At 41.8% G+C, this 25,926-nt stretch overlaps 1 protein-coding gene across 1 annotated transcript in view; it reads left to right on the top strand.

Moving 5' to 3' along the window:
• Positions 1 to 25,926, top strand: part of LOC117510476 (betaine--homocysteine S-methyltransferase 1-like) — a 366,504-nt gene that overhangs the window by 283,563 nt on the left and 57,015 nt on the right. The window contains 3 exon segments of the mRNA XM_034170203.1: positions 2,234 to 2,366; positions 6,663 to 6,775; positions 8,379 to 8,570. Coding sequence (XP_034026094.1) covers positions 2,234 to 2,366; positions 6,663 to 6,775; positions 8,379 to 8,570 — 438 coding nt within the window.

Genomic DNA, 25,926 nt, shown 5'->3' with positions numbered 1-25,926 from the left:
AGTATGTATACAACCCCATTTCCAATGAATTTGGGACATTGTGTAAAATGTAAATAAAAACAGAATACAATGATTTGCAAATCTTCTTCAACCTATATTCAATTGAATACACCACAAATGCAAGATATTTAATGTTCAAACTGATAAACTATTGTTTTTGTGCAAATATTTGCTCAGTTTGAAATGGATGCCTGCAACACGTTTCAAAAAAGCTGGGACAGTGGTATGTTTACCACTGTGTTACATCACCTTTCCTTCTAACAACACTCAGTAAGTGTTTGGGAACTGAGGACACTAATTGTTGAAGCTTTGTAGGTGGAATTCTTTCCCATTCTTGCTTGATGTACGACTTCAGTTGTACAACAGTCCGGGTCTCCGTTGTCGTATTTTGCGCTTCATAATGCACCACACATTTTCAATGGGCGACAGGTCTGGACTGCAGACAGGCCAGTCTAGTACCTGCACTCTTGTACTACAAAGCCACACTGTTGTAACACGTGCAGAATGTGGCTTGGCATTGTCTTGCTGAAATAAGCAGGGATGTCCCTGAAAAAGACATTGCTTGGATGGCAGCATGTGTTGCTCCAAAACCTGGATGTACCTTTCAGCAGTGATGGTGCCATCACAGATGTGTAAGTTGTCCATGCCATGGGCATTAACACACCCCCATACCATCACAGATGCTGGCTTTTGAACTTTGCGCTGGTAACAATCTGGATGGTCTTTTTCCTCTTTTGTTCGGAGGATATGACATCTATGATTTCCAAAAACAATTTTAAATGTGGACTCATCAGACCACAGCACACTTTTCCACTTTGCGTATGTCCATTTCAAATGAGCTCGGGCCCAGAGAAGGCGGTGGTGTTTCTGGATGTTGTTGATGTTTGGCTTTCGCTTTGCATGGTAGAGTTTTATCTTGCACTTGTAGACGTAGCAATGAACTGTGTTAACTGACACTGGTTTTCTGAAGTGTTCCTGAGCCCACGTGGTAAGATCCTTTATACAGTGTTGTCGGTTTTTAATGCAGTGCCACCTGAGGGATCGAAGGTCACGGGCATTCAATGTTGGTCACTTATGTGTAGAAAGTTCTCCAGATTCTCTGAATCTTCTGATTATATTATGGACTGTAGATGATGGAATCCCTAAATTCCTTGCAATTGAATGTTGAGAAACATTGTTCTTAAACTCTTGGATTATTTTTTTCATGCAGTTGTTCACAAAGTGGTGATCCCTGCCCCATCTTTGCTTGTGAACGGCTGAGCCTTTTGGGGATGCTCCTTTTCTACCAAATCATGACACTCACAATTAGTGTCCTCAGTTCCCAGATGCTTATTGAGTGTTGTTAGAAGGAAAGGTGATGTAACACAGTGGTAAAGATACCACTGTCCCAGCTTTTTTGAAACGTGTTGCAGGCATCCATTTCAAAATATGCAAATATTTACACAAAAACAATAAAGTTTATCAGTTTGAACATTAAATATCTTGTCTTTGTGGTGTATTGAACTGAATATAGGTTGAAGAGGATTTGCAAATCATTGTATTCTGTTTTCATTTACATTTCACACAATGTCCCAACTTCATTGGAATTGGGGTTGTAAAATAAATAATTAATTTAAAATGATTTAAAATCATATTCATATAACCTCAGAATGTAGTAGATTTTATCTATAAAATATGAAGGTGCACAACTGTACACAGGAAGCCAAAGAAGAAAGGCCAACATAGGTGTCATATACTCAAATTATTCTGAATCATCTAAGGTCATCAGGGCTGAACTGATATTCATTAATTAAAGAGAACTAAGATGCTTTTTGCATTGTGCCAGTCGTAGTCTTCACACTACGAAGTCAACTTTAGCAGTTAAACAGGACATTCAGTGTAATTTATCAACAGGAAATATTAATGTTACATTGTTGTATGGCAGAGTGTACTGAAATGCTGGATGTTCTAAGCATTCTGCAAATGGTTAACTGGCCTTAGTGTATGTAACTGATACAGCATGAGTGCACCTACATGTTTTTCAGCAGCTCTGCAGAGTTCAAGGATGTATGTGTGTGTGTGTGTGTGTGTGTGTGTGTGTGTGTGTGTGTGTGTGTGTGTGTGTGTGTGTGTGTGTGTGTGTGTGTGTGTGTGTGTGTGTGTGTGTCTGTCTGTGTCTGTGTGTGTGTGTGTGTAACTTAATCTGTGCATAGGAGCCTTGGGTTTGAATGTGTGTTTGTGTGTATGTACTCAGGGTATTTTGGAGAGGTTGAATGCTGGAGAGGTGGTTGTAGGCAATGGAGGTTATGTGATACAACTGGAGCGACGTGGATACCTCAAGGCGGGACACTGGACACCTGAAGCTGCGGTTGAATATCCTCAAGCAGGTATGTGCACTGCAGACCTGCATTAAGAGCACTGCAGGCTTCAACTCAAATATATATATATATATATATATATATATATATATATATATATATATATATATATATATATATATATATATATATATATATATATATATATATATATATATATATATATATATATATATATATATATATATATATATAGCACATAATCACAACATCGCTGCATCAAGGCGCTTCACACGAGTAAGTTCTAACTGACCATGCCAATCTCCCTGAGCAAGCACACAGGCAAAAGTAGTGAAGAACAACTCCCTCTGGTGGTAGTGAGGAAGAAACCTCAGGCAGAGCAGATTCAGAGGGGTGCCCCACTGCTTAGGCCATTCTAACAGTTACAAAGTTTTTACAATTTTTCCAACAATTTCTTCACAAACAGAAGAAATAAAAACAAACAGACAAACAACAACAAAAAAAACAGGGCCAGCATCCATTTAAGGTCTTGTCAGTGCCTCGGACAGAGAAAAAAAGAGCAGAGTCGGCTGCAAATTACGGAAGCCGACAGAGGACTTCATATAATCTTTTTTTAATTCACCTTGTTATCCCGAGATAACGACATAATTAATTAGAGATCTCGAGAAAACAACACTTTTATTCCGTGATCTCGAGAAAACAGATAATTATTCCGTGATCTCGAAAAAACAAAACAATTATTTCATGATCTCGAGAAAACAACTGAGATTTATAGCAGAGCTGCCTGCGCCCCCCTGTGTCAGAGCAATCTCTGCCTGTGTCAACCCCTGATCAAAATATTGCCTTATTAGGTGATCGATTATTCCAGACATTCTAAAGACCAGCGTTGCATCTATACAGAATGAGATATAGCCCCGAAGTCATCATACAAGCCTCTAGCCTACCTGAATGACCCATTTGTCAGCTGTTTACTCGAGATCATGAAATAATTGTTTTGTTTTCTCAAGATCACGGCAATAATTGTTGTGTTTTCTCGAGATCTTGAAACAAAGGCTTTGTTTTCTCGAGATCTCGAATTAGTTGTGTTGTTTTCTCGAGATCCTGAATTAATTATGTCATTATCTCGGGATAACAGGGTGAATTAAAAAAGTATTACAAAAAGGGCCTCTGTTGGCTTCCGTAGCAAATAAATGTTCCTAACGCATTAATTTACCAGCACTAAATCAACAGGCTTCACTGTTAATTCATCCATCAGTCATCCATTTTCTGCCACTTATCTAGGTCCTGGACACGGCAGCAGCAGATATTACACCTGAATTGTACTAAAGAACTTATCAGGTTAAATTATCAGACTTGATAGTATGCACACATAAATCACAACACTGTTATGAGTCATATCTGTCCTTGTCCTCTGTCTGCCTCTCGTGACTGTTCCTGGTTTGGTATTATTTAGGGTTCTCTGTGTTCAGGTCTGTGTTCTGACTATGTTTTTGCTGTTTATTTCCTGAAATATTCTGCAGTTTAGTTTGTAGTGTTATTGTAGTTTGTCTTTATTCAGTGTTTATTTTATTGTAGTTTTGTTTCAGTCTTTTTTGCAGGTCTATTCTGTGTTCCGTTCTTGTTGTTATTATATTGTTAGGACTTTTAGTGCTTATTTCTTTGTGCTCTTTGTTCTTGTTATTTTTGTATGTGCATTGTTTGGTTAGACAGCATTTTTGAGTCTGATTTAGCCCTTCTTCCTGTTTTATTTTGATGTTCCTGTTCCTAGTGTGTTTCTGTAGCTTTCTTTCAGCTGTTTCTCTACAGTGATTTCCCCCGTCTCCAATTTGTGATCACATCCCAGTTTATTTAAACCCTTATGTTCATCTCATTCTTTGTCTGAATGCTGTTCCTAATTACCTTCTTCCCACCAGTAGTTTCCAGAGTTTCCTTGTGTTTGACCTCTTGTTGCTCAACCTTATTTCTTTTTATGAGATTTTAAAAAAAAAATTAATTGGGTTTCTTCATCCATCTTCCGCGCATGACACACATTATGGAACTGCTGTGGCTCTTGATTGACAACCACCCAGGCAGACAACTGGTTAATTTTCACCTTCTGAAAGTAGTGATCTATCTGCCACAGTCAGGCTATTTCATCTTGGTTTTTAACAGTTGAGGCACCTGCACCCTGGATAATATTCAGGAAAGCACGGCAAATCCAAAGTGCCACAGATTATTTTCCCTCCCAATGCACTTAATAAACTTCATCTAGGTTTCCCCACGTCCTCAGCACATAACTGCTGTCTCCTAATGAGCAGTTGAACAAGTATGGCATACCCACACTTTGTCCCTGAAAGATTAACTCTTTAGGGTCATTCACTTTAGAAGGTAACAAAAATTTGTTTTTATTAGCCTTTTTAGACACATGTCTAGGCACATGTTTTAAATGCAAATTATTTGTGCGATTTTAACCTCCTATTTTAATTCAAAATTACCTCCATGAATTATAAATATAACCACAACAACTGAATATTATTCAGGCATTTCACCAATAATTACCAATAAAATTAACTGTTTAAGTGAGAGAAAAAGAAACAAAGCTGATAAATATCAGATTATTACAATATCCCATAGAAAGGAGTTTTTATTAAGTTTTATTTACAGAGAATTTCTGTAGCAATCCGTTTACACATATTATGGTTAGAGTCTCTGAAATAACATGAGCATGTTCACGTCACCTCCTCAACTCTGCGTTCCCGTACTGTGTACCTTCTATAGGATGCAGAAATAGACATTTAATACAAAGTCAGTGGGATGTGAATTATTTTCTTTTGTGCTTGTATGAGATGTCTGTGGGCCACCTGCTCTATTTGGCACATACATAAAATTCACCAATGGTCAGTGCACAAAAACAAAAAACAGAACACCCCCCCCCCCCCCAAAAAAAACAAAACAATGCCAACATGATTCAAGATGAAGGAGTCACTACAGATCAATTTTACAGGTCCATTTTGTCACAGAAGCAAGAACATGGTATGTGAAAAAGAGAAAGACAGAAAAGGGAAATTGTGCAGAAACCTGAGTGTTTTTTGTTGTTGTTATTTTTCTTATGTAGGGCTGATAGCCAGCGGTGGGTACAGCTAACCAAAAAGTTAGCTTTGATAACCGTTAATCCACTAACTGAAAAGTTAACTTTTATAAAGCTAAACCAATAACTCACTACAAAATTTAGCGGAAGTTACAAATACAAACTAAACCAGTAACTTTCAGTATTGAATTCAGTACACAGCAGCTACTGAGACAACGAGTCAGCGCTTCTGTCTCAGATCGGCCTTCTCTCAGCAAAAGAGACCTGGTGATCAGAGAGAAAGGACAGAGGAAAAAAAAAGATAATTTCTCTTCACACCATACAGACCTACCGGTCATTTCACTGGAGTCTTGCAGATAGTTTTGACTTATGGATATAATTTTAAACAAACTAATTCTGGACGGGTTATTGAACTTAGCATCACGCCTGTCATTTTACAAAGTGAAAATATCAGGTATATGTTTTAGTTTTAAAGTAAAGCAAAAGGTTTTAGCTTTTAGACACATGTCGCATTGCATTATGGGTACATTAGTTTCCTAACATCAGTGGTTTGATGGTATGGGTCTAACACACAGTTACTGAAATGTGTGGTGGGTTTTACAAACAAATCTGTATTTGTAAATATGTCATTTTTTTCATTTGTAAAAAAAGGCAATTTGAAAACTGAAAATTCTGTTTATCACTTTTAGCCAATGTGTAGCACACTGCCACGAACACTGCCATCTACTGGCAGTAGATGGCAGTGTTCGTGGCAGTGTGAACAGCCATAAACTAACTTTATCGGAAGCTAATTGGTCCGGTGATGGTTTTTAGAGTTATCTGGAAAGCTAATCCGCTAATGAAAATGTTAGCTTCAAAAAAGCAGAGGTCAAAAACCCTGGCTTCTGGAAGTTAAAGTCCTACCATGTTTTGCTTCTATTCGTGCACCTAAAACAAGTGATTTCACAAGCTCATCAGAGATGAACGCATTAGAACCATTTTGTTTAGTTAGAGGATAGAACAAATAGGTAGGACTTTTATCACTGAAGCTGGGGTTTTCTAGTTCATTTGCTGTTGTCACAATCTGAAGTGCGAAACCTGTGAACATACTGTAATGCACCTTTGAGCTTTACAACAAATTCACCAAAGAGAGAAGCAGCCCTTCCTGTCTATTCTCCTCTGTGGAGCCCAAATTACTCTCAGGGCCTGGGGCACAAGGCTGTGTTATATCTCCTTGTTAATTATTAACATCACTGAGTGGAAACTGTTAAAACAAAGCTAAACCTCTTTGTCTGCAGTGAGGCAGCTGCACAGAGAGTTCCTGAGGGCCAGAGCTGATGTGCTTCAAACCTTCACCTTCTACTGCAGTGAGGATAAACTGGAGTTGAGCGGCAACGTCACCGATATCACTGTCAGTACAAAATGATTAACTCAGAACAATCTTAAATTTGTAAAATCATGCACATGACACCAGCCTATTGCTGATCTGCTTTGATCTGATGCAATCAATCAATCAATTTTATTTATATAGCGCCAAATCACAACAAACAGTTGCCCCAAGGCGCTTTATATTGTAAGGCAAGGCCATACAATAATTACGTAAAAACCCCAACGGTCAAAACGACCCCCTGTGAGCAAGCACTTGGCGACAGTGGGAAGGAAAAACTCCCTTTTAACAGGAAGAAACCTCCAGCAGAACCAGGGTCAGGGAGGGGCAGTCTTCTGCTGGGACTGGTTGGGGCTGAGGGAGAGAACCAGGAAAAAGACATGCTGTGGAGGGGAGCAGAGATCAATCACTAATGATTAAATGCAGAGTGGTGCATACAGAGCAAAAAGAGAAAGAAACACTCAGTGCATCATGGGAACTCCCCAGCAGTCTAAGTCTATAGCAGCATAACTAAGGGATGGTTCAGGGTCACCTGATCCAGCCCTAACTATAAGCTTTAGAAAAAAGGAAAGTTTTAAGCCTAATCTTAAAAGTAGAGAGGGTGTCTGTCTCCCTGATCCGAATTGGGAGCTGGTTCCACAGGAGAGGAGCCTGAAAGCTGAAGGCTCTGCCTCCCATTCTACTCTTACAAACCCTAGGAACTACAAGTAAGCCTGCAGTCTGAGAGCGAAGTGCTCTATTGGGGTGATATGGTACTATGAGGTCCCTAAGATAAGATGGGACCTGATTATTCAAAACCTTATAAGTAAGAAGAAGAATTTTAAATTCTATTCTAGAATTAACAGGAAGCCAATGAAGAGAGGCCAATATGGGTGAGATATGCTCTCTCCTTCTAGTCCCCGTTAGTACTCTAGCTGCAGCATTTTGAATTAACTGAAGGCTTTTCAGGGAACTTTTAGGACAACCTGATAATAATGAATTACAATAGTCCAGCCTAGAGGAAATAAATGCATGAATTAGTTTTTCAGCATCACTCTGAGACAAGACCTTTCTAATTTTAGAGATATTGCGTAAATGCAAAAAAGCAGTCCTACATATTTGTGTAATATGCGCTTTGAATGACATATCCTGATCAAAAATGACTCCAAGATTTCTCACAGTATTACTAGAGGTCAGGGTAATGCCATCCAGAGTAAGGATCTGGTTAGACACCATGTTTCTAAGATTTGTGGGGCCAAGTACAATAACTTCAGTTTTATCTGAGTTTAAAAGCAGGAAATTAGAGGTCATCCATGTCTTTATGTCTGTAAGACAATCCTGCAGTTTAGCTAATTGGTGTGTGTCCTCTGGCTTCATGGATAGATAAAGCTGGGTATCATCTGCGTAACAATGAAAATTTAAGCAATGCCGTCTAATAATACTGCCTAAGGGAAGCATGTATAAAGTGAATAAAATTGGTCCTAGCACAAAACCTTGTGGAACTCCATAATTAACCTTAGTCTGTGAAGAAGATTCCCCATTTACATGAACAAATTGTAATCTATTAGATAAATATGATTCAAACCACTGCAGCGCAGTGCCTTTAATACCTATGGCTTTAATACCTATGGCTTTAATACCTATGCAGGGGGCCCAAATCAATAATGCAGCCTGTGACCTGGCCAGAGAGGTCACCAATGAGGGAAATGCATTGGTCGCTGGGGGCGTGTCCCAGACACCGTGTTATCTGAACACTCACAGTTCAGCTGAGGTCAAGGCCATCTTTAAGAAACAGATGGATGAGTTTCTCAAAAAGGACATTGATTTCTTGATATCAGAGGTATGAATGCATGAAGACACTTAAATCTACAATTTGGCAGAAATATACCTTAGACATTACCCTTTTGAAAAGGCAGGGTGTCCACTTGAATTTCCAATAGACAGCCAGCTAGGGGTCAATTGAAGAATTACACAGGGGTCAAAATCTAAAAATGCTCCCATCATAGTGGAAAACTATACCACATTATTTGTGTGAACACAGAGATTCCGTATAGTTTGGATGATCTGACTTATTGTTATGGGGTAAAAACAGCAAAAATAGTGACAAAAGTCAATTTCAGTTTGTACAGTAGTCAAAAGTTAAAGTTGCTCTAACTTTGGAAGAACTTAATGCAAATTTTTGGTTGCGTTAATAGTGTTTTAAAAAGGAATAGTTAGCATCATGTGTCATGCTTAGTTATCATGTTATTGGGTAAAATATGTCTCATGTTATAGAATCCAATGGACGTTAACATTGTTTAACCTTTACTTTGTAGACCAAGCACTCAACAGAGTCAAAACTATTCTATTTATTAATTCTATTAGCTAGAACCAATACTTTGCACCACCTTTTACCAAAATTGGAGCAATTGTTGTGAAAGTGTAGGAACACGGACCCACAACAGGGGGCGCAAATGAACGGACAATGGAGGAAGTCAAATAACAACACTTTACTGTGTGAAGAAGCACAACCAACACGGCGAATTACAATTGTAGACAAGTAGTCAATTCACAAAAAATGTGTCACGTGGGCAGGCTCGAAGATAAGAGACGTCCGTCCAAAGCAGAACCGGAACCACACGATTTCCTCCGCCACCGAACCCCGGGAATACTGGAGCCGCCAAGTCCCGAACACCCAGGTGGCCACTGCCTCCGCTTGTCGGATCTGGTACTGCTGGCGAGGAACAAAAACAGTTAGATGTGGGTGCGTGTGCACCCAGCAACATGTATGGTGGGGAAAACCATCTCCACCCCTCGTCGAAAAAAGAAACAGAATATCTGCTGTCCAACACACACAAGCAACAGATATTCACAGTCAGCTGAGAACGTTACCTCCTTGGTAGAGCGATATCTCGGCAAAGAGGTGGAGATGTCGTCTTGCTGATATACCACTGAAGATCAGATGATTGGTGACAGCTGTCGTAGGTGATAAGTGACAGCTGTCACCCCGGCTGCTCCTGTGAGGCGGCAGCGCCCTCTGGTGCCTGGAGCCCGCACTCCAGGCAGGGTGCCCTCTGGTGGTGGTGGGCCAGCAGTACCTCCTCTTCAGCGGCCCACACAACAGCAATTTTAACTTTTGACCCCTGTACAAACTGAAATTAACCTTTCTCACCATTTTTGCTATTTGTTACCCCATCTTCTTCTTTGTCTTTCGGCTGTTCTCATTAGGGGTCGCCACAGTTAATCAATCGTCTCCATCTCACCCTGTCCTCTGTATCTTCCTCTGTCACACCAGCCACCTGCATGTCCTCCCTCAGCATATCCATAAACCTCCTCTTTGGTCTCCCTCTTCTCCTCCTGCCTGGTGGCTCTATCCTCAGCATCCTTCTCCTTATATACCCTGGGACCCTCCTCTGCACATGTCCAAACTATCTCAATCTCGCCTGTCATCCTGTCACTTTCCAAGATTTTATTAAACAATCTGGTTAGAAACTCTACTGCCGTCTCTCCAAGACATTTCCATGCATCCACTGGAGTGTCATCCGGACCAAGTGCCTTTCCACTCTTCATCCTCTTCATAGCAGCCCTCAGTTCTTCCTTACTAATCTCTTGTACTTCCTGACTTACTCTCACCACATCATCCAGCCTTTTCTCTCGCTCATTTTCCTCATTCATCAGCTCTTCAAAATATTCCCTCCACCTTCTCAACACACACTCCTCACTTGTCAGCACATTACCATGTGCATCTTTTACCACCCTAACCTGCTGCACATCCTTTCCAGCTCTGTCCCTTTGTCTGGCCAATCGGTACAAGTCCTTTTCTCCTTCCTTACTATTCAACTTCTTGTACAGCTCGCAATATGCCTTTTCATTTGCTTTTGCAACTTCTCTTTTCGACTTACACCGCATCTCCTTGTACTCCTGTCTACTTTCTTCATCTTTCCGACTATCCCAAAACTTTTTCTCCAACCTCTTTCTTCTTATGCTTTCCTGGACTGCTTCATTCCACCACCAATTCTCCTTGTCTTCCTTCCACTGTTCAGATGTCACACCTAGTACTGTCCCAGCTTTCTCCCTCATCACATCTGCGGTACTTTTCCAGTTGTACAAAATTGCTTCCCCTCCATCCAGTGCTTCTCTCACCTGTTTGCTAAATTTCACACAACAGTCTTCCTCCTTCAGCTTCCACCATCTGATCCTTTGTTAAGTTTTCACTCTCTTCTTCTTCTTTACCTCTAAGTCCTTGATTTTCACCCTTTTTATATTTACAAAATCCTGCGGCACACCACCAACCAAAATAATATTATAATTCTATTACCTCTGGTTTTGCGCAAAACCCAATTATCGCAATAGAAAATCGATACAGAAAACACAGCATTTCGAAAATCCTCAAGCATTTTCCACTCTGATCTCAAGTAGGGCTGTCACGATTAAGAATTTCTGGAGACGATTAATTGTCAGACAAATAATTGCGATTGACGATTATATTTACTACTATTATAGTATAATTACACAACTCTGGAAGAACGTTTGGCTTCTGTGAGTGGAGAAACTGGGAATAGTGCAACATTTTTATTTTTATCTTCATTTTACATACAGTCCCAACTTTTTCTGAATTGTGGTTGTTTCTGTTGCATTTCTGAAATTGTTTCTCCTCATCAGTCACATTTTTTGCTTAAACACTGCATTAAGCCCATATTGAACAAATAAATACCTTTGGAAAGTAACAGCTGTTAAAGTTCAGAGTTCTCACCTGCTTTTTGTGATCTGTGCATCTGAACATCACCACAGCTTCTCCATGTCAGGGTTTTTTTTTTTTTTTTTTTGTGGCTCAGTTCATTCATATATTCTCATTTTTTAAATATGTTTTTAAAGATATTTGACCGTTTATTTCATCTCATGATGTCATAAATTCAGCATACGACATGCACATGGTGTGAACAGGATGGTAACGGCAGAATCACACCTTTAGAGAAAGTTCAGAGAGAAGTAAAGGCAGCTTCACGTTTTCGTTTTGCTGACATGTTCACTCGGGTTAAAATCCTCTCTCTGCTCCGCGCTCGCTGCGCACTGATGGTTCTCAGACTGTAACGTGTCGCGTCTGCATTCAAGAATCTCCCTCACGCACCCCCTCCCTCGCAGTCTGCAGCCTGTTGACTCTGCGCGCGCACACACACACACACACACACACACACACACACACACACACACACACACACACACACACACACACACACACACACACACACACACACACACACACACACACACACACACACACCAACAGCTCTGCATTTTAGACGGCTTTTGAAGAAGACGGCCACTGTTTTAATCGGCCGTCTTATCCAAACGGCAGGATGGATCGCTCTTCAGCCTCCATGTTATTGTCCCGCCTTAAGACAAGAGCAAGGCTGCAGCACAATGACGTCAGATTCTGAGTCGTTTTATGCTTTGTGGATAAAATAAATAATTCACGGTAATCGCGAATATGAAAAATAATCGCGATTGACGAATATTGTAATAATTGTGACAGCCCTAATCTCAAGTGTTTTTTAGACGTGTCGACACTTTTATTCAAAATAATCTGCCACTCTAATATTCACGGAGCGCAGAGGCTGCCTTCAGTGAACCCAGTTGTGAGCGAGAAGGCCCAAGTCTGACCACGGTGACATCAACGGTCAGGCCACCTTCCCCGCACACCTCCACAGCCAACGCGGTTTCTCCTTTCCCAGAGGAGCCATGCTCCGTGAGCAGCTGAGATTCACGCTGTAGACAGCAACCCATAACCATGGAGACGCACAACGCTATGTGCGCAAGTATGTCTATTATACTATAGTACAGCGCTTTGCTCCCATCTACTGGAATAAAAGAGCAATACATCATCTGCCACACTATTACAGCACATACACCCGATAATGGTGATATTTGATAATTGCCCACGGCACCCCTGACGATCGATCATGGCACCCTAGGGTGCTGCGGCACCCCGGGTCATCCTACAAACAACCATCCTATGCTGTCTAACGACACTCTCTCCTGCCACCACCTTACAGTCTCTGCTTTATTTTAGCTTGCAACTCCTATAAAGAATGTAGTCCACTTGTGTGCACCTTCTTCCACTCTTATATGTTACCCTGTGCTCCTCCCTTTTCTTAAAGAAGGTATTCACCACAGCCATTTCCATCCTTTTTGCAAAATCATCTACCATCTGCCCTTCCACATTCCTGTCCTTAATACCATATCTACCCATGACTTCCTCATCACCTCTGTTCCCTTCACCAACATGCCCATCAAAGTCTGCTCCTATTACCACTCTTTCATGCTTGAGCATACTCTCCACCACCTCATCTAACACAGTCCAGAAATCTTTCTCCTTTATTTCACAACCTACCTGTGGGGCATATGCACTGATGATATTCATTATCACCCCTGCAATTTCCAACTTCACATTCATCACCCTGTCAGACACTCACTTAACCTCCAACACACTTTTAACATACTCTTCCTTTAAAATGACCCCAACACCATTTCTATTCCTGTCCTCAGCATGGTACAACAACTTGAACCCACCACCAATGCTCCTGCTTTTACTTCCCTTCTGTCGGGTTTAGAATACTGTACCTTTGATAAGAGGAAGAGACAACCAGGCAATAAACAAGTGAGAGATAGAATTCAATTTAAGCTCGCGAGGAGTGCAGTCAGGCTGTACACCAAAGCTACACTAAAGTCTGGCCTGTGCTCCCGCTCTTTTTATTTAGGACTTCCCTACATACATGGGCGGTACAGCTCCTGAGGGGAAGAGTGATAGCGCGTGAGCTGTTGCCGCAGAACTGCTGATTGCACAATACATTCAGGATGTTCAGAACCTTTTTAATCTTGGGCTCGGTTAAGATGTGTTTAAGACATCTAACGATTAATCACACTTCTTCTGACAAAAGGACTGATGTATCACAATCACACTGTGGTTGGAACATTCAATTCTCTATTCTTTATCTTACTGCTCAGCTTCGGCTGCGTCCTGCATGAGTCATCTTCACATGTCCTAAAAAGAGCTTAGCGTGCACACAGACATACCACAACTTGCAGAAACACGTCATGTCACATATCTTAAGTAACCTTCACTCATCACATCAGTACAATACACTTTATCAGAGCAGAGAGAACTACATTCTACCAGAGCAGAGAACACAAAACATGCATGATAAAATAAAACAGTGTATCTACAGAATAACTCCAACATTTCCCCCCTGTTTATCATGCATTCCAACGGTATTACATCTTCACCTAAAAGTAAACAATTGTTACTAAGCAACCACTTCTTATTCAGATTTTCAGCTGCAGGGTCATTAAACAATGGTAAGAATACATTTACACTTGGGAGGTCTTATCGTTGGTGTTGAGGTCATCGTCAGGTTCACCATAATCACCTGGATCAGGGAACAGATCTGGAAGATAGTGGTCGTAGTCGTCTTCTTCATCAGTTTCATCATCGTCATCGCCTGGATGGTTACCCAGAAGGGGGTATGCCTGAGCTGAATCCTGTCTGGCTGGTGAGATAGCAGTGGTTATCATTCTATTGACTAGACCACGTAGACAAGGAATACAACAGCATCCACACAAGGTCAGAATTGCAGCAAAAACTGCTATAGATATAAGCGCAGAGGAGACCAAAGTGCGATACTTCCCAAACACGTCCAGCCACGAGTCCCAGAATTCGGCATTAACGCCGCTGTGATCCTTCATCTTCTTGTTCAGTGTCCGCAGGCCCTCAATGGCCTGGGTCAGGCTTCCATCGGCTGCTGTGTTGTTCGGTATGAATGTGCAACATTGTTCTCCAAACATTGCACAGACTCCTCCTTTCTCAGTGAGTAGCATGTCCAGGGCTATGCGGTTCTGGAAGGCCATCAGTGAGGTGGCTGCCAGTTGGGAATGTACTGCTTTAAAACCTTCCTCTGTCCAATTTCCCAATTTCTGCACGTTGTAGTGGATGTAGTTTATTCTGTCTACGTTCTTATTAATTGAGCACCACCAACAGATGGAGGATTCAAATCCAGCTGCTATCTGATCAGCCAGTTTGTACTCATCAGGCACTCCTCTGGGGACTCCTATTGCGTCAATATATGTTGGATCTCCCACTCCTTTCCAATCTCTTTTTACTCTATGCCAATTTTCAGGCACCACAGACTTTAGGTGCATCAGCAAGTCCTTGGCTAAAATGGGAATGGCTTTTACTGGGAGGAGTAGGGACACTAAAGCACAGTAGCCTGACACATTCCTAGGCAATCTGTCAAAAATTCTATTATCTCCACACCACCACCACACGTCACTTCGGCTGACTGGTACAAATGAACCGTTTATCTGTATTATTCGACTACACCACTTAGTCTCGTTCAGATTTCCCAGTGGTTTCCCTGTTCCGGGCAGTTTGATACAGGAGAAATTTCCCAAAGCTACCTTTTCTGAGAATATTGGTTTGTTTTTTACCGCAGCCGCAACGGGGTAAATGTGGTCCCATACTGAACAATTGTGGTTTCGGTGTATTGTTGTATTTTTCATTACCACCAATAGGCAGTCGTCCGATATCGCTGCTGGAATCACCTGTAAAATTGGTCGGGGCCCCATACATACTACGCAATCCTGTTTTGTGGATTTTACTGCTTGCTCCGCCATCAGGAGCCAATTGTTATTTTGTCCGCTAATTCCCGTAGTTACCAAAAACCAATCATCTGCTGACAGAGGCCCTTTATGCAAGCGGGCCTGCTTGGCTCTTACAGACCCCGGTCCGGGGAGAAGGTCACCCAGTATTGTTTGATTCGTGGTGTCTCTTGAGGCATTTGTATTTGGTGTCTTTGGGCATAGCACAATCTTCCAGCAAGGATCATACCCCGCTTTGTATGCACACAGTGCAAACGTGTGACATATCCGTTCGATTGGTCTGCTTATCGGGAATTTTAACGAGTTTATTGTGAATGTCACTGTTTTGGTTCGGCCGCTGACTGTTAGGTTTGATATGATATTTTTCCAACTATACGCTTCGTCTGTCCACCCATAGGAATTTTGTGGCCAGGCGGACGGGTAGCCATTCGTCAGAAAGGTATTTCCCCACCAATGACTGGCACGGGGAAAACCCGTAGTCATGTAGAAATCATAAGCCAGCCATTGTCCAGGATCACCAATCCAGCTATCTTGTCTGAGGGCCAAAAAGGGTATCTGTACAACATAATAGATCCTGGGCGTGGTGTAACAGGCATAAAACCATTGGTAGGATGTTTCCTGGTCTTCACAAGGATTTAGTCCGCATAGTATCTGCCTCCCATGATTGTAGCAGGTTACTCCCTTTGAGGTAACCACATATCGTTTAAGGCGGCGGATTGAATTTCCACTTGTAGTTTCGTCTGTTCTGGTTGTGATGTTCTCTACTTCCCCAAAGTCAATTCCCTTTTTCATTAATGGTGTCCACACGTGCATTCCCCATATAGTGACTGTTATGGCTCCTAACACTAATGCCCAGCAGCACAATGCTGTTTTCATCCATAATGGTGTATGGCGCGACATAGTCAGGATCTCCCTAAAGTCAGTGTCCTAAGTTTCTGGTCAGTGGCTTGTAATTTCTTCTGCTGATTTTCGTGTCTGCCCTGGATCTTAACACCAGAGCCACACACTATTATCAGACTTGCTCACTTTCCGTACTTACACTGGGTTTACAGAGATCACTTTCTTACAATGTGTTAAATGTATCCACGTTTGTCTTTCTCCTATTTTTAAGGCTGTGGGTGTAGTGAGCAGTACTTGGAATGGACCTTCCCACTTAGGTGAGTGCCAGTGTTTCCTCTTGATGCTTCTTATCAGTACCCAGTCTCCAGGTACCACTTTAGGGTCGTCCTGTGGAGAGATGGGATCATCAATGTTTGAGGTCCTGTCCTTTTGCTTTTCCAGCATCGTTCTCATATAATCAGCTAGGTTTGCTTCTTTTGGTATTTCCCATGGATTTCTGAACTGAGGTAATCTGTACGGTCGGCCAAAAAGGGTCTCATATGGTGTTAATCCTGCTGTACTTGTGATGTTTATATACATTTTTACTAAGTCCACGCACTGTGTCCATGGTCTGTTTGTTTCTTCCATCGCCTTCTTTAGCCTATTTTTAATTGTCCCATTCATTCTTTCTACTAGTCCTGCGCTTTGCGGGTGATATGCACAGTGTTTTTTTAGGTTTATGCAAAACAGTTGTCCAATGTTTCTCACAACTTGGTTTACAAAATGCGGTCCATTGTCACTATATATTTTTTCTGGTATACCATACCTAGGTACTATGTCTTTGCACAGTGCTTTTGCCACTGTTAATGCATCTGCATGTTTTGTGGGGAAGATCTCGACCCATTTTGAAAATGCATCAATAATGACCAAACCAAATTCTTTCCCTTCACTTTTGTTCAATTGAATATAATCCATGTGTATGGTCTGAAATGGATATTGTGGTTCAGGGAACTTTCCTCGTAGAGGTCTCAAATTCCCTTGCACGTTGTGTTTTGCACATATCATGCATGCTTTACAAAATTGTTTTGAAAAATTATTAAATCCAAATGTTGTATACACTGTTTCGATTTGTTTAATCATCCCCCCTGTCGAGACATGGGAAACACCATGGCTTGAAATAGCTGCCCATTTATACAAATTTTTGGGCAACACAGGTTTGTTAAGGGGTCACATGTAGAGACCGTCCTTGTTTTTGACGGCTCCATGTTTTTCCCATAATTTCCTCTCACTGTCCGGGCTTTGATTTTGCATTTCTACCAAGAGATCAGGTGTTACTTCAGTTGCTTTATCAATTGTAAGTGTGTTAGGATCAGCAACCACATGAAGATGGCCTTCAGCAGCAGCTTTTGCAGATTCATCAGCGAACGCATTACCTTGGGAAATAAGATCAATCCCTTTTGTATGCGCTGCACATTCACAAATAGCCAATTGACTGGGTAGCTGGACTGCTTCTAATAATTTGGTGAGCAGAGTGGCATGTGTGACAGGCTTCCCTGTTGAAGTGACCATTCCACGATTTTTCCACTGTTGAGCGAACACATGCACCGTGGAAAATGCGTATTGGCTATCAGTATAGATTGTGACAGATTGATCTCTGAAAATTTGGCAGGCTACGGTGAGAGCTACCAGTTCGGCCGCTTGTGCTGACATGTTAGCAGGTAGCTTGACAGCTTGTAGGACACTATCATGTGTCACTACCGCGTACCCAGTCATCGTTTCTCCTAGATGATTTTTCTTTGAGGAGCCGTCCACAAATACCACTGTGCCCTCTGAAAGAGATGTATCTTTTAAATCGGGTCTACATTTAGATACTCGTTGGGCTTCCTCCACACAGTCATGTGGTTCTCCATCCACTGGGATGGGCAAGAGTGTGGCAGGATTTAATGTTGTGCAGCGTTCAATAGTCAAATGGGGTTGAGATAGGAGCGTAGCCATACAAGAAAGATGACATGCTGGAGACAGAAATGTCATATTTGTTTGTAGCAGCAATGCTGACACTGCATGGGGTACTTTTAGTATTAATGAATGGAAAAGCACAACTCCGGCAGAACTCTCTATAGCCATAGAGGCTGCTATTACTGCACGTACGCACGGAGGAAGTGCACAAGCAACACTGTCTAATTTGGAAGAATAGTAGGCAACCGGGCGAAGCCTTTCTCCATATTGCTGCGTCAATACAGAAGTCATAAAATGACCTTTGCAATCGACAGTTTGAACAAATGGTTTGTCATAATTTGGTAGGGCTAGAGCCGAGCTAGACACCAGACTTTGTTTGATTTGCACAAATGCCGCTTCCACCTCTGGGGTCCACTTCAGTGCTGTTGACATGGATATACTTTCGTCATACATTAATTTCAAGAGAGGAGACGTAATTTGTGCATAATCTGGAATCCAGCTACGGCAGTAGCCAGTGATGCCTAAAAAGGACATCATCTGCTTTTTTGTCAATGGCTTGGGTGCCTGGAGAATAGCCGTCTTCCTGTCTTGAACAATAGTGCATCCTTGTGCACTCAATTCATGTCCCAAATACTTTACTGTCGGGGACCACAACTGTAATTTGTTCTTGCTGACCTTATGTCCTTCCCTGGCTAGGTGATGTAAGGTGGCCAAAGTGTCTGTGATGCAGGTATCTTTGTCATGAGAGGCTATCAGAATGTCGTCTACGTACAAGAAAATCTGGCTACCACCTGGTGGTACAAATTTGGCCATACTAGCTGACATTACTTGCGAATAAATGGTTGGGCTTTCAGCATATCCTTGTGGCAATCGTGTGTATGTATACCTTTGTCCTGCGTATGTGAAAGCGAACCAGAACTGGCTGTCTGGATCAACCGGGACAGAAAAGAAAGCATTACTAATATCAACGACAGTAAATACTTTAGCATCTGGTCGCAACGAATTTAACAACGTGTACGGATCCGGGACACAAGGAGCTCTTTGAACAACAGCATTGTTGACAGCTTGTAGGTCTTGCACCATTCTCCAACCTACGGAGGGAGGAGCCTTTTTTACCGGAAAGATAGGTGTGTTACATGGTGAATCGGGGCAGGGGATCAAGACTCCTGCCTTCAATAGATCTTGTATTACCGGTCGGATCCCTTCCGTCGCATCGGGTCTCAAAGGGTACTGCCGGACACATGGGCGATATTCCGTTTTTGGTCTAATTTGCACTGGTAGGGCTCCTTTTACTAGCCCTACATCAGAGGGTCCTTGGGACCAGAGGGTAGGTGGAACTTCCACCAACCTCTGCTCATCCTCTGGGTTCAATAAATATGATCATGCTGTCTGTTGAGGATTATCGCAATGGTCAACACTACTCCCTGCTTCCAAATCCGTTCTATGGAGAAGGAGTACACGGAATAGACCGGTGGAAGGACTGAAAAATTCTCCACTCCCTGGATGGGATTCAACCCAATCGGTTGCATTTATGCCCTCTTTGACCATAAACCCTAGGCTTTGCCAAGTCACGAGATATGGTTTGAAGAGGGACACATGGAAGGGAGTCCCAGTCCTATGTAATCTCTGAATTTCTGGAGGAACATGAGAGACCGCAATTGCAGCTCTATTTTTCCCATCATGGTAAACACAGTCTGCTACTGCAGATGTTGGGGTTACTTCCTCTAAGAGGCTCTCATAGTTACCGTCCGGTCCTGGAGTACCCTTGAACCACAATGTGACATGGAGATCTTCCGGTTCATGTGTTTGTTCAGGATGAGACAACAACGTTTTAGCAAACGACAGAACAGATGCACCAAAAGAGGTGGGGCTAGCATCTCGTAGTTTCAGAAAATAATAATAGTAGCAGTTTAGGGCGTAATTTGAGTCGTTTTACTCGCAACAGTCCATTGTCCGACACTAGAGACAGTCCCAATGCAGTTAGACCATCTCGTCCGAGAAGATTAACCGGACATTGGGGCATCATCAATACAGAGATGCAACATGACTTCCCTTCTGGGTCCTGAATCCACACGGGTTGGGACACAGGGACAGCACATGTCTTCCCATTGGCTGCTCTTACCCAAAATGTTTCATCACTGGGCTGTAACCCTACTGGCCATGAGCAACATGTTGTTTTACATGCGCCCGAATTGCATAGGAAAACAACATGCTTCCCATTCATCATTAAAGTCACTTCCGGTTTAGGTACATCACTCATCAGTAGATCTTGAAGGTTTAGATCTGCCTCAGGGACTAAAGGTCCCGTTGATGTTGCTTGTCGGGCGGTTAGTCATTGAGGATTCTGTGTTCTTTGTGGGCAGTCCTTGGCGAAATGTCCTAATTTGCCGCAAACCCAACACTCATTTGACCTTCCAGCCCAGGGCTTTGGGGGAGCTGACTGGCCTTGGCCCTGCCAATTTCCTTGCATGTCCTGCTTCCATTGCCTCTGTGGGTTTGATTGAAAACGTCCTCGGGGTGGGCTTCTAAAACGGCCCCGCCCACGAGGTGGTCTGAATTTTCTGCCTTGAAAAAAGACTTGGCCTTCCTGCCATTCAGACTCATCAGAATAGAAGGTAGTCACCTGTTTCCTTTTTGGGGCTGCCTTTTTTGTTTTCAGATTTCTTTCTGCGTGTATGGCGTGGTCTACATACTCTTGTAACCCAGCTGTTGGGAGCGTTATCATGTGTTTGTCTACCCATGCTCGGATATCTGATCTGGAGTTGGCATGGAGTGCATTTTTCAATTGTTGTTCATACACGCTATCATTTTTCAGTGGTAGAAGACCACTGTGCACTTTAAAAACTTTTTCCATTCGATGTCGATAGTCTTCGAATGGTTCATCATCTTTCTGTTTTGTGCGATTTATTTCTGTGTAATTTGACTTCTGCTGGTATTTCTGCTTAATTCTCAGCAGTAGTGCGGCCAATCGATCTTCCAATTCCTGACTATCATGGGCTAATGGAGTGTGGTCTGCCTCTGCAGGATCCCAATCTCCTTTTACATCAGCCCAATCCTTTGTCACAGTTGCCATTATGACTTGTTGAACTTCATCCCCTCTAAGATTGTAGGATTTAACCAAAGCGGTTATGTCAATAATGTACTGGGCTACATCTTCTCGTGGGGGAGTTACACCTTCCACAGCTGCCTTAACGTCTGCTTGTGTCCAAGTTCGGTACACAAGAATAGTTCTTGGTCCTGACGTATGTGGATTTGCCACATGAATCATTGGATAGACTCCTGATCCACCTGGTTCCTGATCAGCCGGTGGGGCTGATGGTCCAGGTTGATTTTCTTCATCTTTTAGTGTTTTGGATCGTGTTTTCATGACGTGTTGTGTAGGGTCTACATATGATGGGGGTTGTCCCTGCGGTAAATCTGGATAGAGTTTATTCTCCTTTATTTCAGCTTCTGGCTGACTGTGTTTTGTAGTATCCAATTTTACTACCATTTCTACTTTTGGAGCCGCAGGCCCTGTCTCATTATCTTCTTGTCTGTGAAACATCACGTTCCCCTGCTCCTTCTTATCATTTACTGTTTCTTTCTGTCTTTCCTTTGCTTCTCTAAGGCCCTTCTTTCGTTTCTCAACTTCTCTTTCCCATGCTACAATTTCACCTTGACCTTCTTTTTCTTTCTTTTTCTCACTTGTTCCACACTTTTTCTCAATACTGTTCTTTAGTTTAGTTAATGACTCTTTCTGCAGGCGTCCATCAAATCCATGATCTTTTATCCACTTATCTAAGTGTTTTGTTGAATTTGGATCAATTTTATTCATGTATATCCAATCTTTTGTTTTTAGATCGTCCCGGGACTTAGGTCTCTCATTTTTACTATTAGATTTTCCCATTTTGTGTTTTCAGAATGTTTTAGACCAGTGATGGTTTTGCCCCTACAGGGTCCTAATCCACTGGTGTTGTTACAATCACAGGGTAGTAATCAACTATTCTGAGAAGTGCGTTCCCTTTCGCCACCCCGGAGGGCACGGGAAGGCCTTGCCTTTGCTTCTTCTCAAAACTTACTACTTACTTTCCTGTGAGATTTTCATAGAGGGGAGTCGAAGTGACTCCACACTCTCACTCAGTCACTTTTATTACACTCACACACAGTTATTTTATTTACACAAATACATAGAAACACTTTTAATAACCGGACGCATATTCTTAGGTCAGGGGAGCTCGCCCTCCCGTGGAATTTAACTAATGTCCTGCATTAGGGGACTCCACCATCCCTGCGAGGTTTAACTGCCTTTTCACTGTGCACTTATTTCCCTGTTTAACCGTGACTTTCTGTCACTATTTCACTATTTCAACATTTCTATTTTACGCAGCCTACTGCCACCATTCACAACAACAATTTTATCAGAATCAAATTCTATACTCACACTTCGTCGGTCTCTTTCCCTCTCGGTGATCCCGTCAACCTTTCAGATCCCAGCCAACGGATTGAGCCAGTCCCGTCAAAGGGTCTGAGTTACCTTGGCCAAGGATTTCTCTGGTGTCGATCACGCTCGCTGGATCCGTCAGGTCTGTTGGGATCCCGGACGAGCCCCCAGTCTTTGTCGGGTTTAGAATACTGTACCTTTGATAAGAGGAAGAGACAACCAGGCAATAAAACAAGTGAGAGATAGAATTCAATTTAAGCTCGCGAGGAGTGCAGTCAGGCTGTACACCAAAGCTACACTAAAGTCTGGCCTGCGCTCCCGCTCTTTTTATTTAGGACTTCCCTACATACATGGGCGGTACAGCTCCTGAGGGGAAGAGTGATAGCGCGTGAGCTGTTGCCGCAGAACTGCTGATTGCACAATACATTCAGGATGTTCAGAACCTTTTTAATCTTGGGCTCGGTTAAGATGTGTTTAAGACATCTAACGATTAATCACACTTCTTCTGACAAAAGGACTGATGTATCACAATCACACTGTGGTTGGAACATTCAATTCTCTATTCTTTATCTTACTGCTCAGCTTCGGCTGCGTCCTGCATGAGTCATCTTCACATGTCCTAAAAAGAGCTTAGCGTGCACACAGAGATACCACAACTTGCAGAAACACGTCATATCACATATCTTAAGTAACCTTCACCCATCACATCAGTACAATACACTTTATCAGAGCAGAGAGAACTACATTCTACCAGAGCAGAGAACACAAAACATGCATGACAAAATAAAACAGTGTATCTACAGAATAACTCCAACACCTTCCACTTGGTCTCTTGCACACACAAAATGTGTACTTTCTTCTCTCCATCATGTCAGCCAGCTCTCTCCCTTTACCAGTCATACTACCAACATTCAAAGTCCCCACTCTCATTTCCACCCTTCGAGTTTTCTTCTTCTCCCGCTGTTTGTAGAAACATTCTCCTCCTCTTCTTCGTTGTCTTCACCCAGCAGTAGCCTAATTTCCACTGGCACCCTGTTCCATACCGATCTGGTATGGACATTCAATTCTTAGTTTGCATAGTTGGGTTGGATTGTTTTACGCCGGATGCCCTTCCTGACGCAACCCTCCTCATTTATCCAGGATTGGGACCGGCACTTAGAATGTTCTGGCTGCACACCCCATGTGGCTGAGTTGCTATTTGTTACCTCATAACGCCATATAATTCAGTCATAGATAGTCCAAACTATACCTTTCTGAAATATTTATGAACAAACAAATAATACAGAATACATTTCAATATGATTGGAGCATTTTTTTTAAATTCTGACCCCTGTGTAATTCTTCGATTGACCCCTACCTGGGTGCCTACTGTAAATTCAAGTGGACACTCTGCTTCTTCAAAAGCGTAATGTCTAAGGATTTTTTTGTGACAAATTTGGTGCTTGCATCACCATTTGAAGGATTCTCCTGTAAATATTCTCTTATCTGCTGTAATACAATAAATGAAACATTTTTCGTATTAACACATAGTCACATTTTGCATGAAAGAATTTGCAGAAAGTGATGACATCACTCAATTCTGAAGCATCACATAAGTTTTATTTTTGCTGTGGTTGATCTCACTGCTGTTATTAACTTTTCTGCACCGATACCACTTTTTTTTCCAGACTGAGTGCAAGTACGAGTAAATGGTAAATGGACTGCATTTATATAGCGCTTTTCCATCCGCATCAGACACTTAAAGCGCTTTTACAAAAAATGCCTCACACTCACTCCAATGTGGGGGTGCTGCAATACAAGGTACTCGCTACACACCGGGAGCAACTAGGGGATTGCCAAATTATCCAGTCAGGCTGGGATTTGAACCAAGGATGCTATGGTCTCAAGCCCAGCGTTTTAACCACTAGACCATCAAATCCCCAATTATATTGAAGTACATACATTTGAGTACTCGTCAATACTGAGTACCGATAGGAATACTTAATGATACATTACAGTTTCATGATGACTTTGAAAACAAGTTTTATTCATCAGTTGTTCCTTACTTTTTGAGTGTAACTGCTACCAATATCATTAGCTTGTTTTTTTTTTTTTTTTACAAACATTTCACTTAAATCATGTAACTTCACTTTTTGACGTACAAAAAAAAATTGTCCTTTAACATTAATCGTGTGTTGGTTTTTTGTTGTTTTTTGTTTTGTTTTTTTTATTGAATTTTGCTTATGCGGAAGAGAGAAAAAATTGCCAAACAGGTAAACAAGAAGGCAGAAACAAAAATACACCCCAAAAAACAAACCAGAAACACAGTCCCACCCACTCCAAAGCCGCAATACAATACGCTTTTGCTGCAATACAATACACAATTTTATAAAAAATAAGTACAACCACGTGTATTTATAGTGAACAGTTAAAAAGAAGAAAAAATAGACAATAACAACAACAACAAAAATTTGCATGCTTCCGTGGGGCACCAGATTATTTCCCTATGGAGCTTCAATCAAAGTTTCTGTAAAAAAGCGTGCAGGGAGCCCAAAGTCTCCAAAAATTTTTTGATTTGTGATTCAAGTCATGAGTGAGGTTTTCCAGAGGGAGAAGAGCTGATATCTGTGATAGCCAAACATTGACCGTAGGCACGTGAGGGGCAGACCATAGCAGTAATATGCATTTCTTGGCAGGTAATAGCAAGATTATCAATACAGACCATATATCTGTATCAAAAAGATTACCGGGTACATGGTTTAACAGATAGAAAGAGGGTGACATTATGAAATGTTTACCAGTCACCTCCTGAATAACAGAGCGTACATCTTCCAAAAATGACTGGATGTGATCACATGACCAAAACAAAAGAATAAGTGTCCCCTTATGAGCTTTACATTTCTAACAAAGGTTGGAACTGCTGGGGAACATCCTCTGGAGGTGGACAGGGGTGAAGTAAGTCCTATGAAAATATTGAAATTTTGTTCATGTACTGAAATTGAAGTACATTTTGGAAATATTCCATCACAAATCTTGGTCCAGTCACTAAAGCTAAATGCTACCCCAGATCACACCCCACAGTGGCTTCAAAGAATTGTAGGCAGAAGCATTGGAGTGCACAAGTAGAGTATAATACTCTGAAAGTTTCCCTTTCAGCAATTTAGAGGAAATCAGGGTGTTTTCTCTATCTGAAAGATTCAGATGAAAATTGTCCCCCCGCAGAAGGAATTTGAGAAAGTGATGAATTCGGACATGTTTATAGAAGTCTTCAGAAGGAATGGTAAACTCTGTCCTAATTTGTTCAAGTGACTTTAAAGAGTCAGAGGTGAACAGGCTGATGAAATCTCAGACACCTTTAGACATCCATTATAACAAACCAATACTCCTA

Source organism: Thalassophryne amazonica, chromosome 5, assembly GCF_902500255.1.
Source record: "Thalassophryne amazonica chromosome 5, fThaAma1.1, whole genome shotgun sequence".
Lineage (NCBI taxonomy): Eukaryota > Metazoa > Chordata > Actinopteri > Batrachoidiformes > Batrachoididae > Thalassophryne > Thalassophryne amazonica.
This window is presented reverse-complemented; position numbering and strand designations above follow the sequence as displayed.